The sequence below is a fragment of the Amphichorda felina genome, assembly GCF_050947745.1.
Source record: "Amphichorda felina strain 45539 chromosome Unknown scaffold_1, whole genome shotgun sequence".
Lineage (NCBI taxonomy): Eukaryota > Fungi > Ascomycota > Sordariomycetes > Hypocreales > Bionectriaceae > Amphichorda > Amphichorda felina.
Genome location: NW_028145049.1, coordinates 1834993 through 1854910, shown reverse-complemented (window position 1 = coordinate 1854910; position 19918 = coordinate 1834993). Strand labels below are relative to the sequence as shown.

General features: G+C 55.8%; 5 protein-coding genes across 5 annotated transcripts; 1 reads left to right on the top strand and 4 right to left on the bottom strand.

Annotated features, from left to right (window-relative positions):
* Positions 1 to 501: 501 nt before the first annotated feature.
* Positions 502 to 1437, bottom strand: ACO1O0_000595 (uncharacterized protein; the record flags this gene model as incomplete). Its single annotated transcript, XM_083190093.1, has 1 exon — positions 502 to 1437. The coding sequence occupies one exon, from the start codon at positions 1435 to 1437 to the stop codon at positions 502 to 504; it is 936 nt and encodes a 311-aa protein (XP_083053952.1).
* Positions 1438 to 4306: 2869 nt separating this feature from the next.
* Positions 4307 to 7251, bottom strand: KIP2 (kinesin motor domain-containing protein; the record flags this gene model as incomplete). The annotated part of the gene is made up of 2 exons (XM_083190092.1): positions 4307 to 6465; positions 6522 to 7251. The coding sequence occupies 2 exons, from the start codon at positions 7249 to 7251 to the stop codon at positions 4307 to 4309; spliced, it is 2889 nt and encodes a 962-aa protein (XP_083053951.1).
* Positions 7252 to 11743: 4492 nt separating this feature from the next.
* ACO1O0_000593 (E1-E2 ATPase-domain-containing protein) lies at positions 11744 to 14140 on the top strand (the record flags this gene model as incomplete). The annotated part of the gene is made up of 1 exon (XM_083190091.1): positions 11744 to 14140. The coding sequence occupies one exon, from the start codon at positions 11744 to 11746 to the stop codon at positions 14138 to 14140; it is 2397 nt and encodes a 798-aa protein (XP_083053950.1).
* Positions 14141 to 14262: 122 nt separating this feature from the next.
* ACO1O0_000592 (serine-threonine protein kinase 19-domain-containing protein) lies at positions 14263 to 15444 on the bottom strand (the record flags this gene model as incomplete). Its single annotated transcript, XM_083190090.1, has 1 exon — positions 14263 to 15444. The coding sequence occupies one exon, from the start codon at positions 15442 to 15444 to the stop codon at positions 14263 to 14265; it is 1182 nt and encodes a 393-aa protein (XP_083053949.1).
* A 625-nt stretch (positions 15445 to 16069) lies between these two features.
* Positions 16070 to 19553, bottom strand: ACO1O0_000591 (sulfate transporter family-domain-containing protein; the record flags this gene model as incomplete). The annotated part of the gene is made up of 5 exons (XM_083190089.1): positions 16070 to 17706; positions 17759 to 18305; positions 18361 to 18503; positions 18558 to 19268; positions 19328 to 19553. The coding sequence occupies 5 exons, from the start codon at positions 19551 to 19553 to the stop codon at positions 16070 to 16072; spliced, it is 3264 nt and encodes a 1087-aa protein (XP_083053948.1).
* Positions 19554 to 19918: the final 365 nt, after the last annotated feature.

Sequence of the window (19918 nt, the reverse complement as noted above, 5' to 3'; positions counted from 1 at the left end):
TTTTGGCGACGACAAGGTTCATGACTGACGTCCTCAACCTCTTCGTTACTTATGTTACATGTACATCACTATCCAACGTAGTAGTAGAGTACAAGTAGTGCAATCAACCTACAGCCCATCACTGGTTCTGGGATTGTTGAACTCCGTGACTTGCTTACCCACCCACTCACTCATCGATGCACCCCTCGCCGACTCGTGCAACCTGGATGGACCGATTCCGCTTCACGTTGAACTCAGTAAGACATCTATCTCTGGTCCAATTCTTCCCCAACAGTACCACGTACAATTTCTTTGCAGTCCATGAGCACACGCTCGTCCGAAGCTCACAACGCAGTTCATCACCATGCAAAAACACTATCAAATAGTCGAGTAGCGGGGGTATCAAAGTTAGTTATATATGTGATCCAAGTAACGCCGCCCAATCTAGCTGATACGTTGCCTTGCTTTGCAACAATTTTCAGGATCCAAAGTGTCTAATTAGTGAGCGTGAAAGGCCATCTATTACCAGTCGATGCCCGCCCAGCCATATGCCCCATCGACATTCACCCAACCTTGGCCCCCAACACCCTTCTCCCACTCCATCATGACCCCCAGCAGTCTGCACCCCATGGCGCTCACCGTGCAGACCACTCCGTCGCTCGCCCCCGCCAGCACGGCGAGGTCCATCATGTATGCCCTGCCCACTAGGCTGCGTAGCTTGAGCGTCTGCTCCGAGGGCGGCGCCATGAGCCGGGCCTCCTCGTTGAATTCACCTGCATCAACGCCATCGGGTGCGTTGGCCGCATTGTTTTTGCGCTTAACACCCAAATTCCAGAACATGGGAGCAAAAAAGCCACCCTCCCAGCCAAACGCCTCCTCCACAAAGCGGTGGAGAAGGGCGTGATGCGGGTTGGCCTGTCGGATAGCTTCCTTGGATGCCAGGCGGATGCGTTCTTGAGTTACTATCGTAGAAGTGGCGAAGTCGGGCTCATCATGTACCGTCGGATCGTCGGATGCGAGGAGTACAATGGGTTCGTTCTTCCCCGGCTGGCTCTCCGCCAGTAATGGTGTGGAGCGCCAAGCCGAGTGAGCGTCGGCTATCTTTTGGGCGTTTTCGTGGAAGACCTCTGCAGGTATATAGGTCTCTCTATACTGGTACTCCAGGGGATGCCGGTCACCACGCCGAACGTGGAGGCCGATAATAGGGGCATCAGGGGCAGTAACGCTATTCTTTGACATGTCCTTGAGTTCAAGCACTCGAGACTCGACGTAAGCCTGGTCCGCCTGGTTGAGGCTGAAGAGCGACTCGAATCCCGTGTGAGCAAGCCGCCACAAGTCCCGGATCTGATCACCTGTTCCCGCCTTCCGGTAGTGCTTGGCTAGCAGGGACGGAAATATATCTTTTGCCGTCATGCCGGAGACGACCAGATGCTGAGCGTGGAATGGGCAAGGTAACATATGGTGCCTCGGTGGAGGCCGACAATTCGGAGCAGGGGGTGCCTGAAAGATCTCCAGGTAGTCGCCATATGCCCACCTCGAGTCATCGACAAAGAAAGCTCTCCCCTCTTCTTTAGCAAGTCCATAGAAAGTCCACAGCATCATCATTGTGTTGCCCATGCCCGCGTCCGTGCTCTCAAGGACGTATGTCATGGAGCTTTTGCAGAGCGGAAGAGATCTGGCATTTGCAGGAACGCCCACGAAATGGCCAGAATGTCTTCTTGTGGTTGTCCCTCCCAAAGTGTGTGATAATAAACCGACGCGCTCCGCCTTGTCCACGTCTAGGAAATTATCGTCAATGGCGTCGTAGCCCAAAGCGTCTTTCTCAGAGAGAGGGTCGTCGCCGTGTAGATCCCGCGCCCGCGCTGAGACCTCACGACATTGGCTACTCATCTCAGCATACTCCTCTGTTGACAAGGGGAAGTCGTAGCTCGGAGGTATCGAGACGGTCCACCTCGACCGGCCTTTCTGGTCATGGACAACGATCGGAGTGGGAAAGTCTGGTAAAGCATCTTGGCCAACCATCTCAAATTGGTCCTCTGTAAAGTAGGGCCATATGGCCGGTATGGCGTCTCGATTTTTGAGAGCAAAAGCAAGAAAATAGAGACAGAAGAATAATGTAAGAGCGCCGAAGGTAAGTCGAAGTACCCGGCTCGGCCTCGACTTCAATAATAGATCACTTCCCGTCCTCCTTCGACGAGGGACGAGGGATGGTAGGCTCGGTGAGGGAGGCGGTGAGAATAGAAGGTGGTTAAAGTTGAATCGAGACGATGTCGCGGAGAGAGGTCCGCGATCCTGTGGGTTGTAGGACTTGGCCCGTCGGAGGTTGATCCGTGGCGGAGTCACAATGACCTTGGGATGGTCAGGAGGAGAGAGCTGAAGCGGCATGTTGGCGGATCTTGTTTTATTTTAATATAAAGACGGAGTCAAAATCAGTCGCAATAGTCGCAGTCGAATCGAAAGAGTGGTGTGTGCGAGGCGACTGGAAAGCATCTGCAGGCTAGCAGCAGATGTGTAGTTCGTAGAGAGAGGATGGCATTCGCAGCCGTATACCCCAAGGCGCGAGATGTCGAAAAAGTTGAATTCAAACACAGGGAGAGGAGCCGTCGTCCGTCCTTAGATGGCCATCAAGGCGAAGGTAAGTTAAAAGAAAGGAGCCATTGCCAGCGTCAGGGAAAATGTCGAGATGGCAAAGGTGAAGGAGACGGGATCAAAGGGAGGCGAGAAAGACGTCGGTTCGGTGGTCAATGCCGATCATAGGAGCATTCTGGAAAGATCGGACCTGTGACGAGGCCGAACCAGGGATCCAGCCAGGGATGATGCTGTCTCGCAGTTCTTGCTGGTGCTGTCACTGTGCTGGCCCCCGCATGCCCTTGATGGAGGAACAAACTCCGCGAGGATCGTTGGAGGAATCGAGGGAGAAAGATGTTTCAGGCTTCCAGCGAGTGGACAGCTGTAGCAACCTGGAGGCGAGAATAGAAGGTACGACACACACCAGGAGTGTTGTACGATGTACGTCGTACGTAGGTAGTACGTAAGAAGCAAACAGGTGCAGCTGAAGGAAAAGGAACAATCAACGCAGAAGCACACGACACAAGCAGCTTGTGGACAAGAAGCATGCACGCCAGCAAAATGGTCAGAGAGTGAATCAGGGAATGCAAAAGTCGAATGTCGGTCCTCCCATCCTGTGGAGGCGGCTGGATACGAAGAAAAAAAAAGGCGGCCTGGGGGCACCCAAGTCTGGACTCTGGGCCTCAAACTGCTCGGAGCTTCAAGTCAGAAGAACCTCCCAAGTCCAGGCCTTTCGTCATGGCCTCATGGATCCGTGGCGGGCCCGATCTTTACTCGGCCCGGGTCTGCGATTGGTAGCAGATTTGGGGCTCCAGGCTTTCAGCGAGAGTACAGGGCAAGGGACCCGGCGCGGAGGTACCCCAATGACCCCCGAGGCGGCCCAGTAGCACCCCAGCAGCGGGCGCTGATACCTCGTCCCCAGGTATCAGGCAATGGCAGGCATCCCCCGAGGCCCCTGGCACTCATCCCCAGGCTCCCGCAGGCCGGCTGTTTCATGTCGACATCAGAACCCCCCAGTGCGATCCTGCCACCTCCTGCGACACCTTCCCAGCCAACCGTTCACACCCCGGCCCCTGATTTGGCCTCTCTCTTTCCTTTCAGGGTTCTTCCAACACAGCCCGACAAACAACCAACGTTCCAGCCAGCAACTCCTGTCAGCAGATTTCGTTGGAACTTGGACCAAGTGCGTACGAATAACCGTATCCGCACGGAACACGAATATTAATTATCACAGATGGGACCGGTCAACACGGCATCCACGATGAAACAAGGAGCCAACCGACAGCAGCAAGCAGCAAAAAGCAAGCCCAGCAGCCCTCTTCGGAAATACTACGAGGAAAGAGCTACCGCGATTTGAAACCTCGACTCTGGATGTAAATATCAAATATGTATGTAGTGAAGTATTCCCACATCCGTGGCGTTCTCTCATCAACAACGTTCCCCATGTCCATGCCGTGCAATAAATATATACTAATAAGCAGTCATGCTGTGAGTGAACTCATTCCACTCTCATGCTAATCGCTGGCTCTTCCCGTCATCCCCCTCCATTAATGAGGCAAGCAAACAAACAAAAAAAAAAAAAAAGGGGAAGAGATAAATACATAGGGTATAACGCAAGCAATCCATACAAGGTAGCAGCCTTCCCACACGATACCAAACGCCGTTTGTTCTTCTTTCATCCCACACCTAAAATCATTTTTTTTGGCACGCCGTAGTTGCCAACTCGCGTTGGCATCAATAGCATATGCTCCCTGCCGCATCAGGAAGTATTAACAATCTCCTGGACGGGTGTCCTATCCCTATCGCCCATGGGCGTTGGGGTATGCCTCAAGGGTTCGACGTCGTGGAGGGGCTCAGCAAGGTTCTCAAGCTTTTGCCCAGGAGGGAGGCGCACGCTCCCTCTGATACCCTTGACAATATAGCCAGTATCGACTCTATCCTGGATCATTTCTTCCAGCAAATTGTCCATCTCGTCGATGCTCTTCCTAGGCTTCTTTTCTTCCTTGGTTGGCGAACCGCGGAGTAGAAACTCCAGCCCCGACCCATCCTGGTCCTGTGACCGCGGTGACTGCGGTGATCGCATTTCTGTGCGGCTCTCTGCCGTGTCTCGCGAGCGAGCTGCGCTCCGAAGCGCGCCCAGCATTCGGTCTTTGTCATCCAACCTGGCACGAAGGTCGGCGATCTCGGCGTCCTTCTCCCTGAGGGCTGCAGAAACGCTATGGTCTTCCCCAACCATGATACCCTTGGCGGATCCTCCGATGCCCATCGACGTCCGGGATGAACTGGCGCGCCGTGCCTGCAAGAGTCGCTTCTCCAGTGTTGCAATGTACCGGTTCTTGTCCATCAGGTCAGCCTGCAGGGCGCGATTCTGAGCAGCTAGGGATGCGGTCCCATCACCGTACTCCCCGACGCTATCTTCGTCATGGTCCATCGGCTCGCCATCCACCGAGAGACGAGGCCCGCCATTGCTAGACCGCCTCCCAATAGTCGATGAAGCAGACGTCATTGACGCCGTCCGTTCCAGCAAGGGCTTTCCGGTGACCGACGTTCCCACTGAGGACCGGATGGAGCCTGGCAATGAAATCAGAGAGAACCTGGGGTGCTGACTCAGTGAACTCATCGACCCATTCGAGTTGACCCCAAACGACTTCGAACTAAGGATCAGGCGGTTGAGATGATCGATTCGCTCCTTGAGAGCAGTCCTCGCAAGTTGCATCTCTAGCAGCTGCTCCTCGTGTCTCTCAGCAGCCTCGTGTTCCCTCTGTCTCTCGTCTTCCTTCTCTTCTTTAACCTCCCCTCCTTCTTCCTCCTCCTCCTCCTCTTGCCGGCCCTTCCTCTTCTTTTTCGCTTGCGTCTCAAGCTGCTTCTTCAGCTCAACAATCTCCAGGCGGTAACGTTCCAGGAGGACCCGTGCCCCGCCTTCACCGCCAGCTCCCAAGGACTCCTCTGCCCTTTTTGCATGGCTGACAATGCTGTTCTTCGCCCTCGACGCAAACTTCAAGGTGTTGAGTGTTTCTGTTGTGTGGCTGTTGACCGTTGCAGCGGTTCCCTGAGCACCGACCTGGATAGTACAGAGGATACTGACCAGCGAATTGCCAGACAGGGCCCCTTGGAGTAGACGAGTCAACTTGCTGTCACGATAAGGCAAATGCTTGCTATCCTTGTCGCCGCCGCCCTTGCCCTCCTTTTCCTTCCATTCTGAGAGCCTAGCGATGACGGTGCCTAGAGTCAGTAGACTCTTGTTGATGTGTGCACCCTCCTGCCTTCGCTCCTTGGACTCTGCAGCTTTCTCCGAGCCTGCCAGATCGATCAGGCTCAAGGTTGAGACACGAACACCACCCGGAGGTAAACCCGAGCGTTTGCCTGCGTCTTCACCAGCAGCGGCGCCGGCCGGCATGCGCTCTCGACTCTCGACAACAATTTGAACGACGGCGTGGCTTCGGGAACTCCGGGCGTTGAACTGGGTGCTAGCTGTTCGCCGGGCTTGGTCACCCCGAGCGATAACCCTCAGGAGCTGTGTCGGACTTTGTACAATTTCCTCCTTGAGCGGTGTCGCGTACACCCCTCTCTTGCTATCCTCCCGTAACTTGATCTCGTCTTGTGCGCCGCCTCCCACACCATTGTTGGTGGGCATGCTCAACAAGTCATGAATCTTTTCATTGTAGATCTCCAGATAGCTGACTCGAAGCAGGAATTCGCGGGATGGCGTTTCTCTAATGTATGAGAAGATGTCGGTGATGGCGAGCGGGATCACACCAGGAGACGAGGCTGTTCCTTGCATCGAAAACGTTTTGCCCGTACCGGTCATACCATACGCAAAAACGGTTCCGTGGTAGCCTTCCATTACCCTGCGCACCAGACGTTTTGCCAGATGGTCATAGACACGTGAGTTGTTATCGTGAGTCGTGAAGACATTGTCTACGAGTGCTGTTAGCAAATTGTGGATAAGACTCATCATCGGGGAAGAAACATACCGTAATAATGATCTCCGCCTTCCTTCCCTTTATATGAGATGAGTGACCTGCGTCCGTCTACCATCCATTCCCCTTCGGGATTGCCATAGTTTCCATTGGCTGTCGGTCGTACTCGTACGCTTACAAGAACGTTTCCTTTACCATCGTGCTTGGAGGTCCGCTTCTCCCCGGCCCCGGCACCAGCCTTGGGTGTCGAGCTGTCTGCCGGTTCGTCATACGTCGTAGCGGATGTCGAGTATGATTCTTGCGCTGATGAACTTCGGCTCTGGGGCTCGGACCCGACGCTGACCAATCCGTCGGACATGCGGACACTCGTAATCGATTTCCCCTCGCCGCTGCCATTCAGAAAGCTTGGAGTCCCGGGGTTGAAGCTGCTGTGCATGGATTCCTTGGAAGACCTGGATTTCCGGGCAGTCCGGGGCCTCTCACTAGCCAACGGGCTAGGCGGTACACTGCCGCCCCTGCTGTCGCCCCGGGGCGGTTGTGGGAAGGAGTTGATGCTGACCGTCTTTCTGATTGTCTTCGGTGCGGTCGAGTTCCCATTTGAGGCTCCTCTCGGTTGAGGAAGCGCTGACATCGGCGAGGGGCTAGGGTGAGGAGGAAGGTTGGCTGTGGAAGGTGCCCTCAGACCACGCTGGGGCGTGTTTGGCGCTGACCTGGAAGAGCTGCGGGCTGGGATAGCCCCTGTGCTTTTGCGAGTCTTGCTGATAGGCAAGGCAGGAAGAGCCATATTTGGGGGCCCGTTCGACGGCCGAGATGGCCTTGGAAGTGTCGTCGCCATGGCCCCTGTAGGATCGCAGTGGGCTTGTTTTTCTGGCGCTTCTATCGAGAGGCTATGTGGACGGGTTCTGCCTTCAATCTATTGTGGCCATGAACACGGATTTCGAGTGTTCATGGATGGTCGGTCGGCTTTCGTGGCGAGGTGGTTAATGGGAAATGTTTGCGACAGCAGCGGGAAGAAGATCAGAAGCGGGGCGATGATGTCCGAGGGTCGGGGTAAAATCATATGCGAAAGCCCGGAGAATGAAAGTCGCAAAACTGGTTCGCAGAACTCGCTCGGTTTCAAAGATCAATCTGGCACAATAGTATGTCAGCTAGGCAACACAAGAATAATCCAAGGGCCGTTATTGACTGCATGACGGTCGAGTCGAGTGTCTCAGGCAGGAGTGATTGGACATACCAGGAAACCAGGTTTGCGCGACAGCAAACAATGAACGGCTGAATGCTATCGAGAATGGCTGAGGGAATGGAGGATAGGCCTCATGAAGCCGAGAAAAAATAATAGCAATCAATACCAAGACGGCCCCTTAGAATCCGGTTTCGACAATAATACGCCGATGTTTCCTTTTTTCTCGTCGAGGCGCACTAATCTGGGCAAAGACGAGGCGAGCCAATACTGCAGTGCCTTACGGTACCTGTCTCGAAAACTGTACTCGCGGCTCCGCGCAGTGGCGATGTGAGACTGTTGAGACCAGAAGCCGTTAGCCGGAGGCGGGGATGGCGTCGCGAGGCTCGGGGATGTCTGTCGAAGTGGTCCCTGATTACCCGTACTACAAACAAACAAAAAAAAAAAAAAAAGAACGGCGCCGAGACAAGAGGAGACGCTCGGTGTCGAGTGAGCTCGGGTGGCACTGGAAATCAGAGTCAGGCCAGTGCCGGGTACGAAGCAAGGGAAAAAAAGAGCGACGGGGCACTGTGGTTTTCCCGCAAAGACTGGAATGTAATAGGAAAAGAAGCAAAAGGGGTGAAGAAAAAGGAGCCCCCGGTGATGGCAAGAACCCTGGCTGTCGCTTGCATCCAAGGTGGTGACGAGTGATGGAGGAACTGCTAACCACCAACACCAAGCCAGTCAAGCAACAACGGGTGTCACCAGACAGAACATGACAAAATCGAGTGACCACGGACTTGTGGGATCGCTGCTTGTAATTACCGTAATTACGATATGCAGGCGAGGAGCAGGTTCAGGACTGAGCTTGGTTGGCTGGCGTGGGGAGTGGGGTCGGTGGGAGAAGCCAGTCGGGTGCTAGTGGTTAGTGGCTACGATATATCCATGGGAGGCATTGGAGCCTTGGAGGGGGGCCCATGTCTGCCTGGACTCCTGGACTCTGGAGACAGTCGGTTGGGCGCCCGCTGCCAGCCAGCGAGCTGCGAGTGTATTGTCACTTGACACCCGACGAGACTCTTGGGTCTTGACACCCGAGGCGAAATGGTGGATATACTCCGTACAAAAAGATAAGGCCCATCGCACCACAGCCTCGGGACGATGGAGTCCGTAGTACTAGTAGTATGAGCATTGATTAGAGATGTTCTGCGACAAATGTGAGGTTCTGAGACCAGCTCCGTGTATTGGCCGCCTCACTGATTTCAGTTCCATGGACACGGGATGGTCCTAACTGCTCCAGGTTTCCTTAAGTACTGCTACTCTGTACAACGAGTAGTACTACTACTACATAGTACTAAGGAGTACTACGAAGTGCCAAAGGTCTCAACCTCCACGCCGGCGCAATCACCCCCATGCTATTAATACCCACGCCACTTGAGGTTCAGACTTAAGCAGCAAAATGGGGGATCCCCCCACGAGAACTTGCGCGTGTCGACGACGATAATAGTCGGAGACTTGGGAAATAAGGCATCAACATCAGTTGTGAAACTCATCATTCACGAACCGATTATTGACCCTGCCTGGGCGCAGCATTGATACGATAGAGGCATCTCGAGAAACCTAAAAGTACATAGGTACATATACCAAGAAATACCAAGAATCATCGGAAGGAGATACCCATTAATAATAGGAATACCTTCCAAGGTACTGTTAACAGGGACAGACATTAATCGCAACCTGGGGAAACTGCGACTTGGTTGGTGCTTGCACAGGCAGTCTGGAAGGCACAGCTCCTTGGCCTCCACGACGTACCACGAGGCCCCCAGCGAAGACACGAGAACGGGACAAGCCGTCATACGAGTTTGGCCCCTTTCCCAGCTCCATCTTGCTGCTTGCCATCGTCAACCTATCATTCTCCACTGCCTACCTATTCCACGCGTGCGTCGTCACGCTTGCAAGGCCAACATGTGCCAGACCCTGCCCACAGAGTGTTTTTTCTTTTTACATTACCCATCTCCTGCACGCTCGTGGCCAATCGCCATAGTTCCAATTCCCACCCTCGACCAGCGACTTTTGCAACAAATGCCATCCGCCAGTTTCAAGCATGGGCACGCCGGCGCCTACGAGTAATACTATGAGTACAAGTATGAGTACGACGAGTACGACGAGTACTTGTAGCACCCGCTGGAACAATCCATTCGCCCTCGAGCGGACAGCTAGTCGCTACCACAGGAGAGTTCTTGGGTCTTGACTCTTAACTGGATGGCGCGCCTCTTCAGCTCCTCTTGAGCCAAGCTCACGGTCACAAGTCAAATTCACCGACAGGGCCCCTTGATCCTGAGAGTCAAAATATCAAGGGGGAAGGTCCCCTTAGGGCTAAGCGGCAGACTCGACACCGGCTGCATCCCCGGCAATGCATGGACAAATTCGAGCAACCAGCCAAGCCCGTCAAAATCAGCTCTCCCGCGTCGGCCTTTCCCAGATTCCCGAATCCCAGTCCCTCCCGGCCGTGACGGCCGTTGTTGTGCCCGCAGCCGGCATCATGCCGGGGGACAGACTCATCACACACTTCACATCGTCGAGTCCAATGACTGCTCGTCCCGCATCGCCCACCCTGTGGCTTACGTGACCCCGGTGAACGGTTTAGTCTGTTCAGGGTGGAGGTGATTGATTCGCCCCTGACCCCCAATCGAGAACCGAGCACGTACAGATACGGATACAAGGCTCAAGTCTATGCAATATTACCTATGGTCTTGATTCATGGATAGCTTCGTACTACGGAGTGTTATTAGGTAAATGTACGAGCTGTGCGATCCAAGAACCCTGTTCTCATGTCATGCGACAGCGGGTATGCAGTGTGCATAACGCTGACTGCAGACTGCAGCTCGGAGTATTACAAGTGCCATAGTATGTAGTACCTCCACACTCCCGATACAAAGGGGGGGTCATGCTTTGCCATTCTTTGTTGGAGGTCAGATCGCGGTTCAACGAACTCCATCTCACATCAATAGGTGTCTCTTAGTTCGCTCGATGTTTGTCATGGAGTTCTGGATTGCCGCTGTCGCTATTCGTACAGATTGCCGTCACGAAGCGATTGATTCACACACGACCAACTTCCTGGCAATGCATGACCATGATGGGCTTTATTACACCACCCCGAAGAGAGCTCTTGCTGGATCTGAATCAGTGTCTGAACTGGTCGAGATACGATGGCCTCGACCAGTGCGATGTCGAATTATGTCAACCCCATCCCAACCCAACCTGTCTCACGGTACACGTACACATCGGCGCACTCACCGCCTCTGGTTGTACACGATCGTAGGAGAGTGTTTCAGAACAACGCAAGCTCAGATCCCCTCTCCGTGATGATGATAGGTAAAGTCCCAGTGCCAGCTCGTCGCTGCTCGGCGTTAACCTCGACATTGTGAGCAGTCCTTTTCGGCCTACATAAACACATACCTCGAGTTCAACATGACAGCCTTGTGCTTATATCTCGCCCAGATGCTACTACAGCCAAGCGTTACTCCGTGGACCAATTGACCTGCGCAGCGTCCACTCGAGCACTAGTGCAATGAGCTCCAAAAGCAGCATCGTGGGGGGGGGGCCGCCTAGTCATGAGCAACCTCCCAATGAAGATGGTAAACAGAGCTCGCTGGCTTATCTACAGACTACGGAAAGTTGACCAGGGGTGCAGGAAAACCGGGAGAATCTGCGGCCGAACAAGTTGATGACAATATTAACAGCGTGGAAACCAACGGTACGGAGGTTCTTGCGTGTCTTTGCCATTTCAGCACTTGCGAACAAGAAAATAGCTGGTCCACAAGCTCATACGCTTCCTTCAGGGGTCATTCCATCATGCTGCATTTCCCATGGTGCAGATCAAGTGCGCCATCATACCCACCAAGGAGGAAACTGTTCTAGCCATGTCGACTCCCACCATCCGAACCCGAATACGTCCAAGTCAGACTGCTGCTCGCAAAGTCACGGCGCCGGCGAAGAAATACATACTCATTCAGAGTCAACGTGCCAACAAGCGAACCCTCACCTGACCTACGACGCCAGAGAAGCTAACGTGGAAATCCTCGATGACTTGGAGCGGGTAGTTTTACTCGTCGACGGGATGCATTGCTCTGGCTGCGGGGCTAACCTCCGCAGGGCTCTAGATATTACTCCTGGGGTGACCAGTGTCCAAGTCGACTTTGTTATGGGCAAGGCCGAGTTCCAGATAAACACCCAGATCAGTTCGGTTGAAGATGCCATCCGGACCGCCCAGAGAATTACTGGCTTTCGTTGCGTCCGCCAAGGTGGAGACGATGAGTTCATTGATCTTCTCATTCCACGATCACTAAAGGGGGGGCTGGAGGGTGGTAATATCCCAGGGCTGTTGGATTTTACCTCCCTGGATAAAAATACTACGAGAGTTTCATACGACCCGGTGGTCATCGGCGCCCGGACGTTGGTCGATCGTATCGAACAGCTATCACAAGGCCAGGTTCATCTAGCTCCTCCAAAAGGGGATGCAGCCTTGTTACATGGGCGGAGGCATCTTTACGGGCACCTTATCAAGACTATTCTCTCGGTAGTTCTTACCATCCCCGTAGTAGTACTTGCCTGGGGCTCTACGACGGTGGAAAGAAAGCGAAAGGCCCTGATCGAGCTGGTTCTCGCGACCCTCGTCCAACTCATCACAATCTCGGAGTTCTACCTCCCTGCCATGACGGCTCTCATCCGCAACCGGGTACTTGAGATGGACATGCTGGTCGTGATTAGCATAACTGCAGCCTATGTCTACTCTGTTGTCGCGTTTGGCTTCCTCTGGGCCGGTAAGCCTCTAGAGATCCCTGCCTTGTTCGAGACGAGCACGCTGCTCATCACGTTTGTCCTTCTGGGCCGCCTTATTGCAGCATATGCTCGTGCCCGGGCCGTCCAGGCCGTCTCTCTGCGGTCGTTGCAACCAACAACGGCCTTCCTCATGGAGGATGCCCGTGACCGGGAGATCGACTCCCGGCTCCTCGAATTCGGAGACCACTTCAAACTGTACCCCCATGCTCGAATCCCAACCGATGGAGTGGTTCTTGAAGGACAAAGCGAGGTGGACGAGTCGATAATTAGCGGCGAGAGTCTTCCCGTTAAGAAAGGGCCGGGTCTGAGTGTCATCGCTGGCACGGTCAACGGACCTGGGGCCCTGATTGTACAGCTCACTCGGCTCCCAGGAAAGAATACCGTCACAGATATTGCCGGTTTGGTCGAGGAAGCGTCCAGATGCAAGCCTAGAATCCAGGACCTGGCCGATCGTGTGGCCAGCTACTTCGTGCCTATTGTGTCAGCCGTGGCTGTGATTGTCTTGGTCACCTGGACACTTGTCAGCCTTTTGGTCAGGCACACATCTGGCACGAAGGCCGTGGTGCACGCCATGACCTACACCGTGGCAGTCCTTGCGGTGTCTTGCCCCTGTGCCTTGGGTCTGGCGGTCCCCATGGTGCTGGTCGTTGCGGCTGGCATGGCCGCTCGAGCTGGCGTCGTGATCAAATCGGCAGAGTGCACCGTGCGGTCTCGAAAGGTCACCGACGTCGTGTTTGACAAGACAGGAACAATCACAGAATGCGAACTGGATGTCGTGGCCCACGAAATCCTGGGCACAGACGCTCAACTCGCCTTGTCCATCACCAAGGCTTTGGTCGGAGACAGCAACCACCCGGTATCTGCAGCAGTCAACAAGTTTCTAGAATCAAAGGGCGTTCAGGCCGCGGCTACGCGTACGACATATGCTATTCCCGGGGACGGAGTGATATCTCTACACGAAAATACCACAGTGAAGGCGGGCAATCCGATGTGGACCTTGACTGATGATCATCCTGCGGTAGAAAAGGCTATCAACGACGGGCTCACGGTATTGAGTGTTACACGCAGCGACAATCTTCTCGCTTTCTTCACACTAAGGACCCGGTTGCGACCAGAGGCAAAGTCCATCATCCAGGAACTTCACCGGCGGAACATTGCCGTCCACCTGGTATCAGGCGACCAGAAGGCCGCAGTGGAAGCTGTGGCGTTGGAGGTGAGCATCCCACGCGAGCACACGGCAGCACGGCAGACTCCAGTCCAAAAGCAGGCGTATGTGTCGTCCCTCATGGGCCAGGGCAAAGTTGTCTTGTTCTGCGGTGACGGGACCAACGACGCCGTCGCCGTAGCGCAAGCTGACATAGGCGTCCAGCTGGGAGATTCTCTGCCCTCGTGCGATGTGACCAGGGGCGCTGCCGATGTCGTCCTCCTATCCGGGCTAGGAGGGATCCTGAACCTGCTCGACGTGAGCCTATCTGCCTTCCGGCGCATCGTCTTCAACTTTGTCTGGGCGGGCGTGTACAACATTGTGGCGATCCTGCTGGCCTCGGGTGCATTTGTCCGTGTACGTATCCCTCCTGCGTATGCTGGGCTTGGAGAGCTTGTCAGCGTGCTGCCGGTTGTCCTGGTGGCGGCGACAATGCTTCTATATAAGCGTCCCCGGAGGCCAGTCCTCTAGGTGGCCTGGTGGTTACAGGGGCGTTACCGTTGTTGAGTTCTATGTCAAACGTTGGTTCAATATCTACCGCCGGCTTGTTGCTGAAGATGATTCTTGCTTTTGCGCTCTCCGTCCTCCTTCCCTCACCCTCCCAAGGCACGCACACCCCTTCCCACACTTTTGGTCTCAAACATCTCAACCACGCCGAGCCCCATGGCCTCCCCGAGCACCCATTCCCACTCTACCCCCCAGAACTCTTTCCATCGCGGCCCATACAACCCACCACCCTCGAACCGCTCTTTAAGCCAGCTCTCGGGACACTCACCCCACTTGGTCCTCCCCAGAGCCTCGCGTATCCAGTCGATCCCTGCAGCTGCGAGCTTGAGGTACCGCCCGTGGCCAGGGATGGCGATCTTGAGATCAGTCGATGACGATGCCGATGAGGAGGATGAGGAAAAGGAAGGGTTACGAGCTAGCTTTGGAGCACCGCTGCCTCCCCCGCCTCCGCCTCCCGCCAGGTGTATTGCGTTTGGCCCGCCCACGGCAGAAAGACTCCCTGATGCGTGTCGCGATATCCGCTGGATGGACATCAACGTCGTGCGGTCCTCTGGGCGGATGTGCAGCGTGCTGCCCGGATTGCCGTGCATGGAGCTCGTGAGAAAGCCCGCGCGGATGAGCTCGTCGGCCTGGGCATCAGACAGGGTCCCAGCCGGCAGGGTCTGGGCTGTGGGGTTGCCCCTGAGGAACGTGGTGAACCTCTCGCGCGACTCATCAGACAAACCCGAGATGTTACGGACCATGTCCTCGAGGTGGCTCGTCTCGATCAGGGCCTCGCCCTGGCCGCCCCTCCGGTCTATCCTCACCCGCCGGATGACTCCACGGCCGAGGAGCTCGGCGGTCTCACGCTCCGTCCGGGTAGGCGCATTCAGGACGGCGTGGAGGTGGCCCACGGTGACTATCGGTGGCATGGTCACCCTGTAGTTGAGAAGCTCCGTCGTGCGCGTCGACTGGATGCCCCTCTCGGGCACGGGGGTGAACATGTGCGCGCGGATGTACCGCATGGCCTGGACGACATCGCGCAGCGTCAAGTCCTCGACAAGCAAACTGGCGGCCCCGACGTCGTCGAGCTTCTCCTCAAAGATGTCTCTCCCACCCCCTGCATCTTCCCTGGGCCTGCGAGGTTTGCGCGGTGACGGGGATGATGACGCAGATGTCTTGCGTGGCGAGGGCGACAAAGATGTGCCCTGTTGCTGTCTGGGAGGCTGGCGGGTTGGTTTCCGGACGCGGTTTGACTGTCCAAGGATGGAGCGGAGGCTTTGAGGCATTCCCGGGAAAGATTTTCTGTTATTATTCCTTAAAGTGAATGCGGTTTATGCAGTTTGACGCCGGCTTAGAGGCTGTTGGGCGGGCGGTGATGCAACGCGATAACGCGCAATGTTAAAAGCTTGGTGTTGAGTCAAGTCCGGGTGGCGAATTCAGAGCGGTACTCTTTTTAACGTTGAATCATTTACTACTACCTGTGCATTCGGCATCGACTTCTTATTCTGATATAATTTTTTGGATCGCTCAGGACGGATATATTCGTGATGATTCTTTACGACGAGCTGATGGGAAGGATGAAAGCATCAAGGGGTTTACGTAGGGTAGGCGAGTAGGACTCGTAGATCGCTTCCTTGGTCCCACGTTTATCCCAGCCGGCTTGCTTACTAACATCGAGCACTTGAGCATTGAGTATTGCTTTCAAACTTGGACTTTGGTTGGCATGATCAACCATTCGATATTAGCCAAAATGGACTGATCCCTGCATTCTAAAAGGCATGTGATTGATTGCCTCGGGAAAATTAAATCGCTGAGCCGCCTAGATCCCCGTCTAGATACGATGGTAATGACCACGATGATGATACAGATAACCCATATACAACCTGAAACAAAACATACGAGTAGTATTACTCATCCCGCCATGGTCAGAATATACGACGTGATGGCGCTCATGCGCTCGCTCGTCAGCTTGAGCGACACCCTCAGCAGCTCGCGGGCCACCTCGGGCTCCTCTCTCTGCAGCCTCGCCCAGCCGTCGCGGTCCATGGCCCAGACCACGCAGTCGCGCTCGACCTGGGCCGTGGCGGTGCGGTCCGTCTCGGAGAAGAAGGGCAGCTCGCCGCACGTCGTGCCGGCCATGATGCTCTCGCACAGCCACCCCTGGGGCAGGTCGTACTCGGCGCGCAGGATCCCGCGCTCCACCAGGTAGAACCCGTTGGCGGCCTCACCGCGCCGGAAGAGCACCGTGCCCGCGGGGATCTCGCGCCGCCGGAAGTAGTGCGTCGCCTGGAACCAAAAGTCCTCGTTCTTGTCGCTCAGGCCCTGGAAGATCTGCAGCATCAGCCGCAGCGGCTCCTTGAAGCTCTGCCACTTCTGCGGCCGCTGCACCTCGACGCTCTGGAGCGCGTCGCTCGCCGCCTGCACCAGGTGCGTCTGCCGCGGCGAGTTGAACGGCGGGTCGAAGGACGAGAAGCTCGACGTCCCCTTGGCCGTGGGCACGTCCTGGCTGGCCGTCGCGATGCGTTTCGTCGCATTCATCTCTTCCTGCCGCGCGTACAGCGTCTTGAGAAGCTGGTTCTCGCAGCTCTCGAGCGCCGAGTTGAGGTCTGGCAGCATCGTCACCTCGATCCCGTTGCTGCCGAGCCCCACGGCCCGCAGATTGCGCCCGAGCTGGCTCTCTGCGTCCACGCCGCTGAGGACAAAGACGACGTCCTTCTTATCGAGGAGGCGGCTGATGGTGTTGAAGACCTCCCCGGCGGAATAGTCCAGACCGGTGACGTGCCAGAGATCCAGCACGAGGAACTTGATGGGCTTCTTGGCAAAAGTCTTGTTGTCCAGCAGCGCACGAATCTTCTCCTCCACACTGACAATGGTACCAAAGAAGAGATACCCCGTCAGCTTCATTATGTAGATCTGACCGCCCACACGCTGGAGGTAGTGATGCTGCGAGGGGTTGCGGCGGACTGTCGAGGTGACAGTGTCGCCGGCAAAGGCTCCCCTGACGGCCGAGACCCTGGACGTCTGCACAATGAGCGAAACAAACGCCAGCAGGATGCCGACGCCGATGCCAATGACAAAGTCATAGATGCCCATGACCAGCACAATGGCAATCACGGTCAGGTACTCTGCCAGCTTGAGCTTCTTGCGCGGCTGCCACACAGCCTCTAGCAGGAGCTCGAAGCCTAGGTCGAAGATGAGCGTGCCCACCATCATGACCGGGATGAATCCGACCAGCGACGGACCAACCACCATGACGCCAAATGTGAGACCGGCAAGCATATACCCCGCGAGTTTTGTGTCGCCGCCCGAGCGCATGAAGAAGACTGTGTTGGCGTAGACGAGGTAGTTCTGGATGCTTCCAAAGCACCCGGACAGGAAGTTGGAGTAGCCGTGTAGCTTGAGCTCATGGTCGAGGTCGGCGTGGTCCTCGCCGGACTGGAGCGCGAGGGCAGGGACGTTGATGGGCACATGGAGGATGCCAAAGAATGTCAGGGCGAACATGGCGGGGATCGTCTCGATAACGGCATCCCATCGCACTAACTTGAATTCTGCAGTTTTCGTTAGTGTGAAGACCCTTGGATGATCCCAGGGGTAACTTACTGAACAGGGTATAGAAGAACCACCAGGGCTCACCGGCCGGTGGCCCCTCGAATATCCAACCAGCATCCCGCAGAGTGTCGGGATTCAAAACATCCACGGAGAATACAAAGAGGTAAAAGATGACGGGAATGGCTAGGATGTACAGGGGGAGGAAGTATTTGGACGGCACCTTGGCCTGCCCGTAGAAGAGCACTATGGCCAGGACCAGAGGTAATATCCACTGGGGAAGGGTCTCGGGGCGCGTCAACTCGCGCAGCGTGTCCAGGTTGTACTCGAGGCTGCCCTCGAGGCGAGCCGAGACCTCGAAGCCCGTGGCGACCAGGAACCAGCCGACGCCCCCGATGCAGCCGATCAGGATGTGGCGCGGGATGAAGCCGACCATGAAGCCAAACTCGAACCTCCCCATGAGGTAAAAGACAAGACCGGTGATCATGGAGCTCATGGAATACGACACAATGGTCGTCGCGATTACGGCGTCGGGGTTATCGCTGCCCACACTGTCTGTGATTTTCTGCGCCATGTTGTGGAAGAAGGGCACCACCTCAATCTGGGGGGGAGTGTTAGCAGGATTCAGCGTGAATGCAGGAAAAGAGGGGTCTCACCAGCTCCGAGCCAACAGAACCCTTGAAGATGCTCGCCGAGGAGAAGGTCAACTGTGATACAATGGTGCTAACGTAGAAGATGGATATTCCGGCAGGGCCCAGGTGGGAGAAGATGGGTTTGCCGAGGGGGAAGAGGATCATGCCTAGCACTGTTAGTCGTTTCCCCGTTCCAGAGAATAATTTGGGCGCGCACTTACCGTAGGATAATGCATCCAGGATGTTCAGGAGAAGACCTACGCATACCGCCGGCAGACACGACACAGGCGTGATGAATGCGCTCTTCCATATGGCCTTCCCGTTCCAGCGCTTGGGGTTCACGGCCACGGCAACACGGTGCTCGAAATCATGGGCCCGCGCCGCGAGACCACCGAGCCACCGCTTGCGCGCCTTGTTCTTCTGTCCCTCAATATCCACATCCACATCGGGTGATGCTCCGCCCGAGGTTTGCCTGCTCAGCAGGGGCGTGTGCTCCGTAGCTTCTTGCGCATGATGGTAAGTGGTCTTGGGGGCTCGCTTCGCCTGGGGTGATCGTGAGTTCTGTCCCTCCTCGGCCGGCTCATTGCGAATGCTCAGGCGCGAGCGTGGTGTATCGGGGGCAACGGACTCGGGAGGTGACTTCCGGAGCAGGTTGGCCAGGGCGGATGGGCCGTCCTCTTGGTCGGTCTGTTCGTCGCCGGAGTCCTCAGACGAAGGGGGTTCTGGGATTTCGGGAATGGTGTCGTTACCCGGAAGAGCTTCGGCGGGGCCGACTTGGAGGGATTCTGGAGCAGCAAAGTCGGGGATGGAGGGTCTCGTGCGGTTCAGAAATGACGGGCTGCCTTGTGTCTTCCTGTCCGAGAGCAGGTAGCTGGCCAGCTCTGCGGTATCCTCACGGACAGTCCGGGCATTGAGGGCGCTGTCGACGGGAGCTGGTGGCAGAGTCAGTGTCAGAAGCAGCAGAGGACTGATAACAGCAGCGGCGGCGTACTTAGATGATCCCGGACGGTGCTGTGTATAAATGAGCGAATCGGCTCCCTGTGGGTCGACCCTATAGACGAGGAGAGAGCGCCAGCATGGCCAACCGGCGGCGAGCCAACAGGTGGCGAGCTGGGGATGTCGGAGGAGTCGTGACGCTGGTTGGGATCTCGCGTGGGCATGGAGGCGCTGGCGGCTCTCCTCCTCCACGGAGTGAAGCTGGTGATCGGGGACGACATTGTGTCTGGCACTCGTGGGTTGAGCGTGGAGCCCAACTAAGCGCACCGAAGGGCAATCGTCAATCTATGGGCGCCGCATCTAGCTTGTTTATTTTTGTGCAGTCGTTGCGCCAGAGGCAAATGGTTTGGGGAGACTTTTGAGTTCGCCAGGGTGATGACGAACTACAACGCCCGTTGGTGGAGCCCTGGCGGGGGGGGGAAATGGTCAGAATGTAGGTTCAAGGATGGGAAAGACACGACATGTGAAACGACCAGAGGAAGGACGAGTCTAGAAACAACGGGCTTTTGCAAGATTCCCGCCAGACAAAGGGTATTAGAAGAAGGCGAGACGAACTCTGTTGGCGCGCGGGCTGCTAACGGGCCGT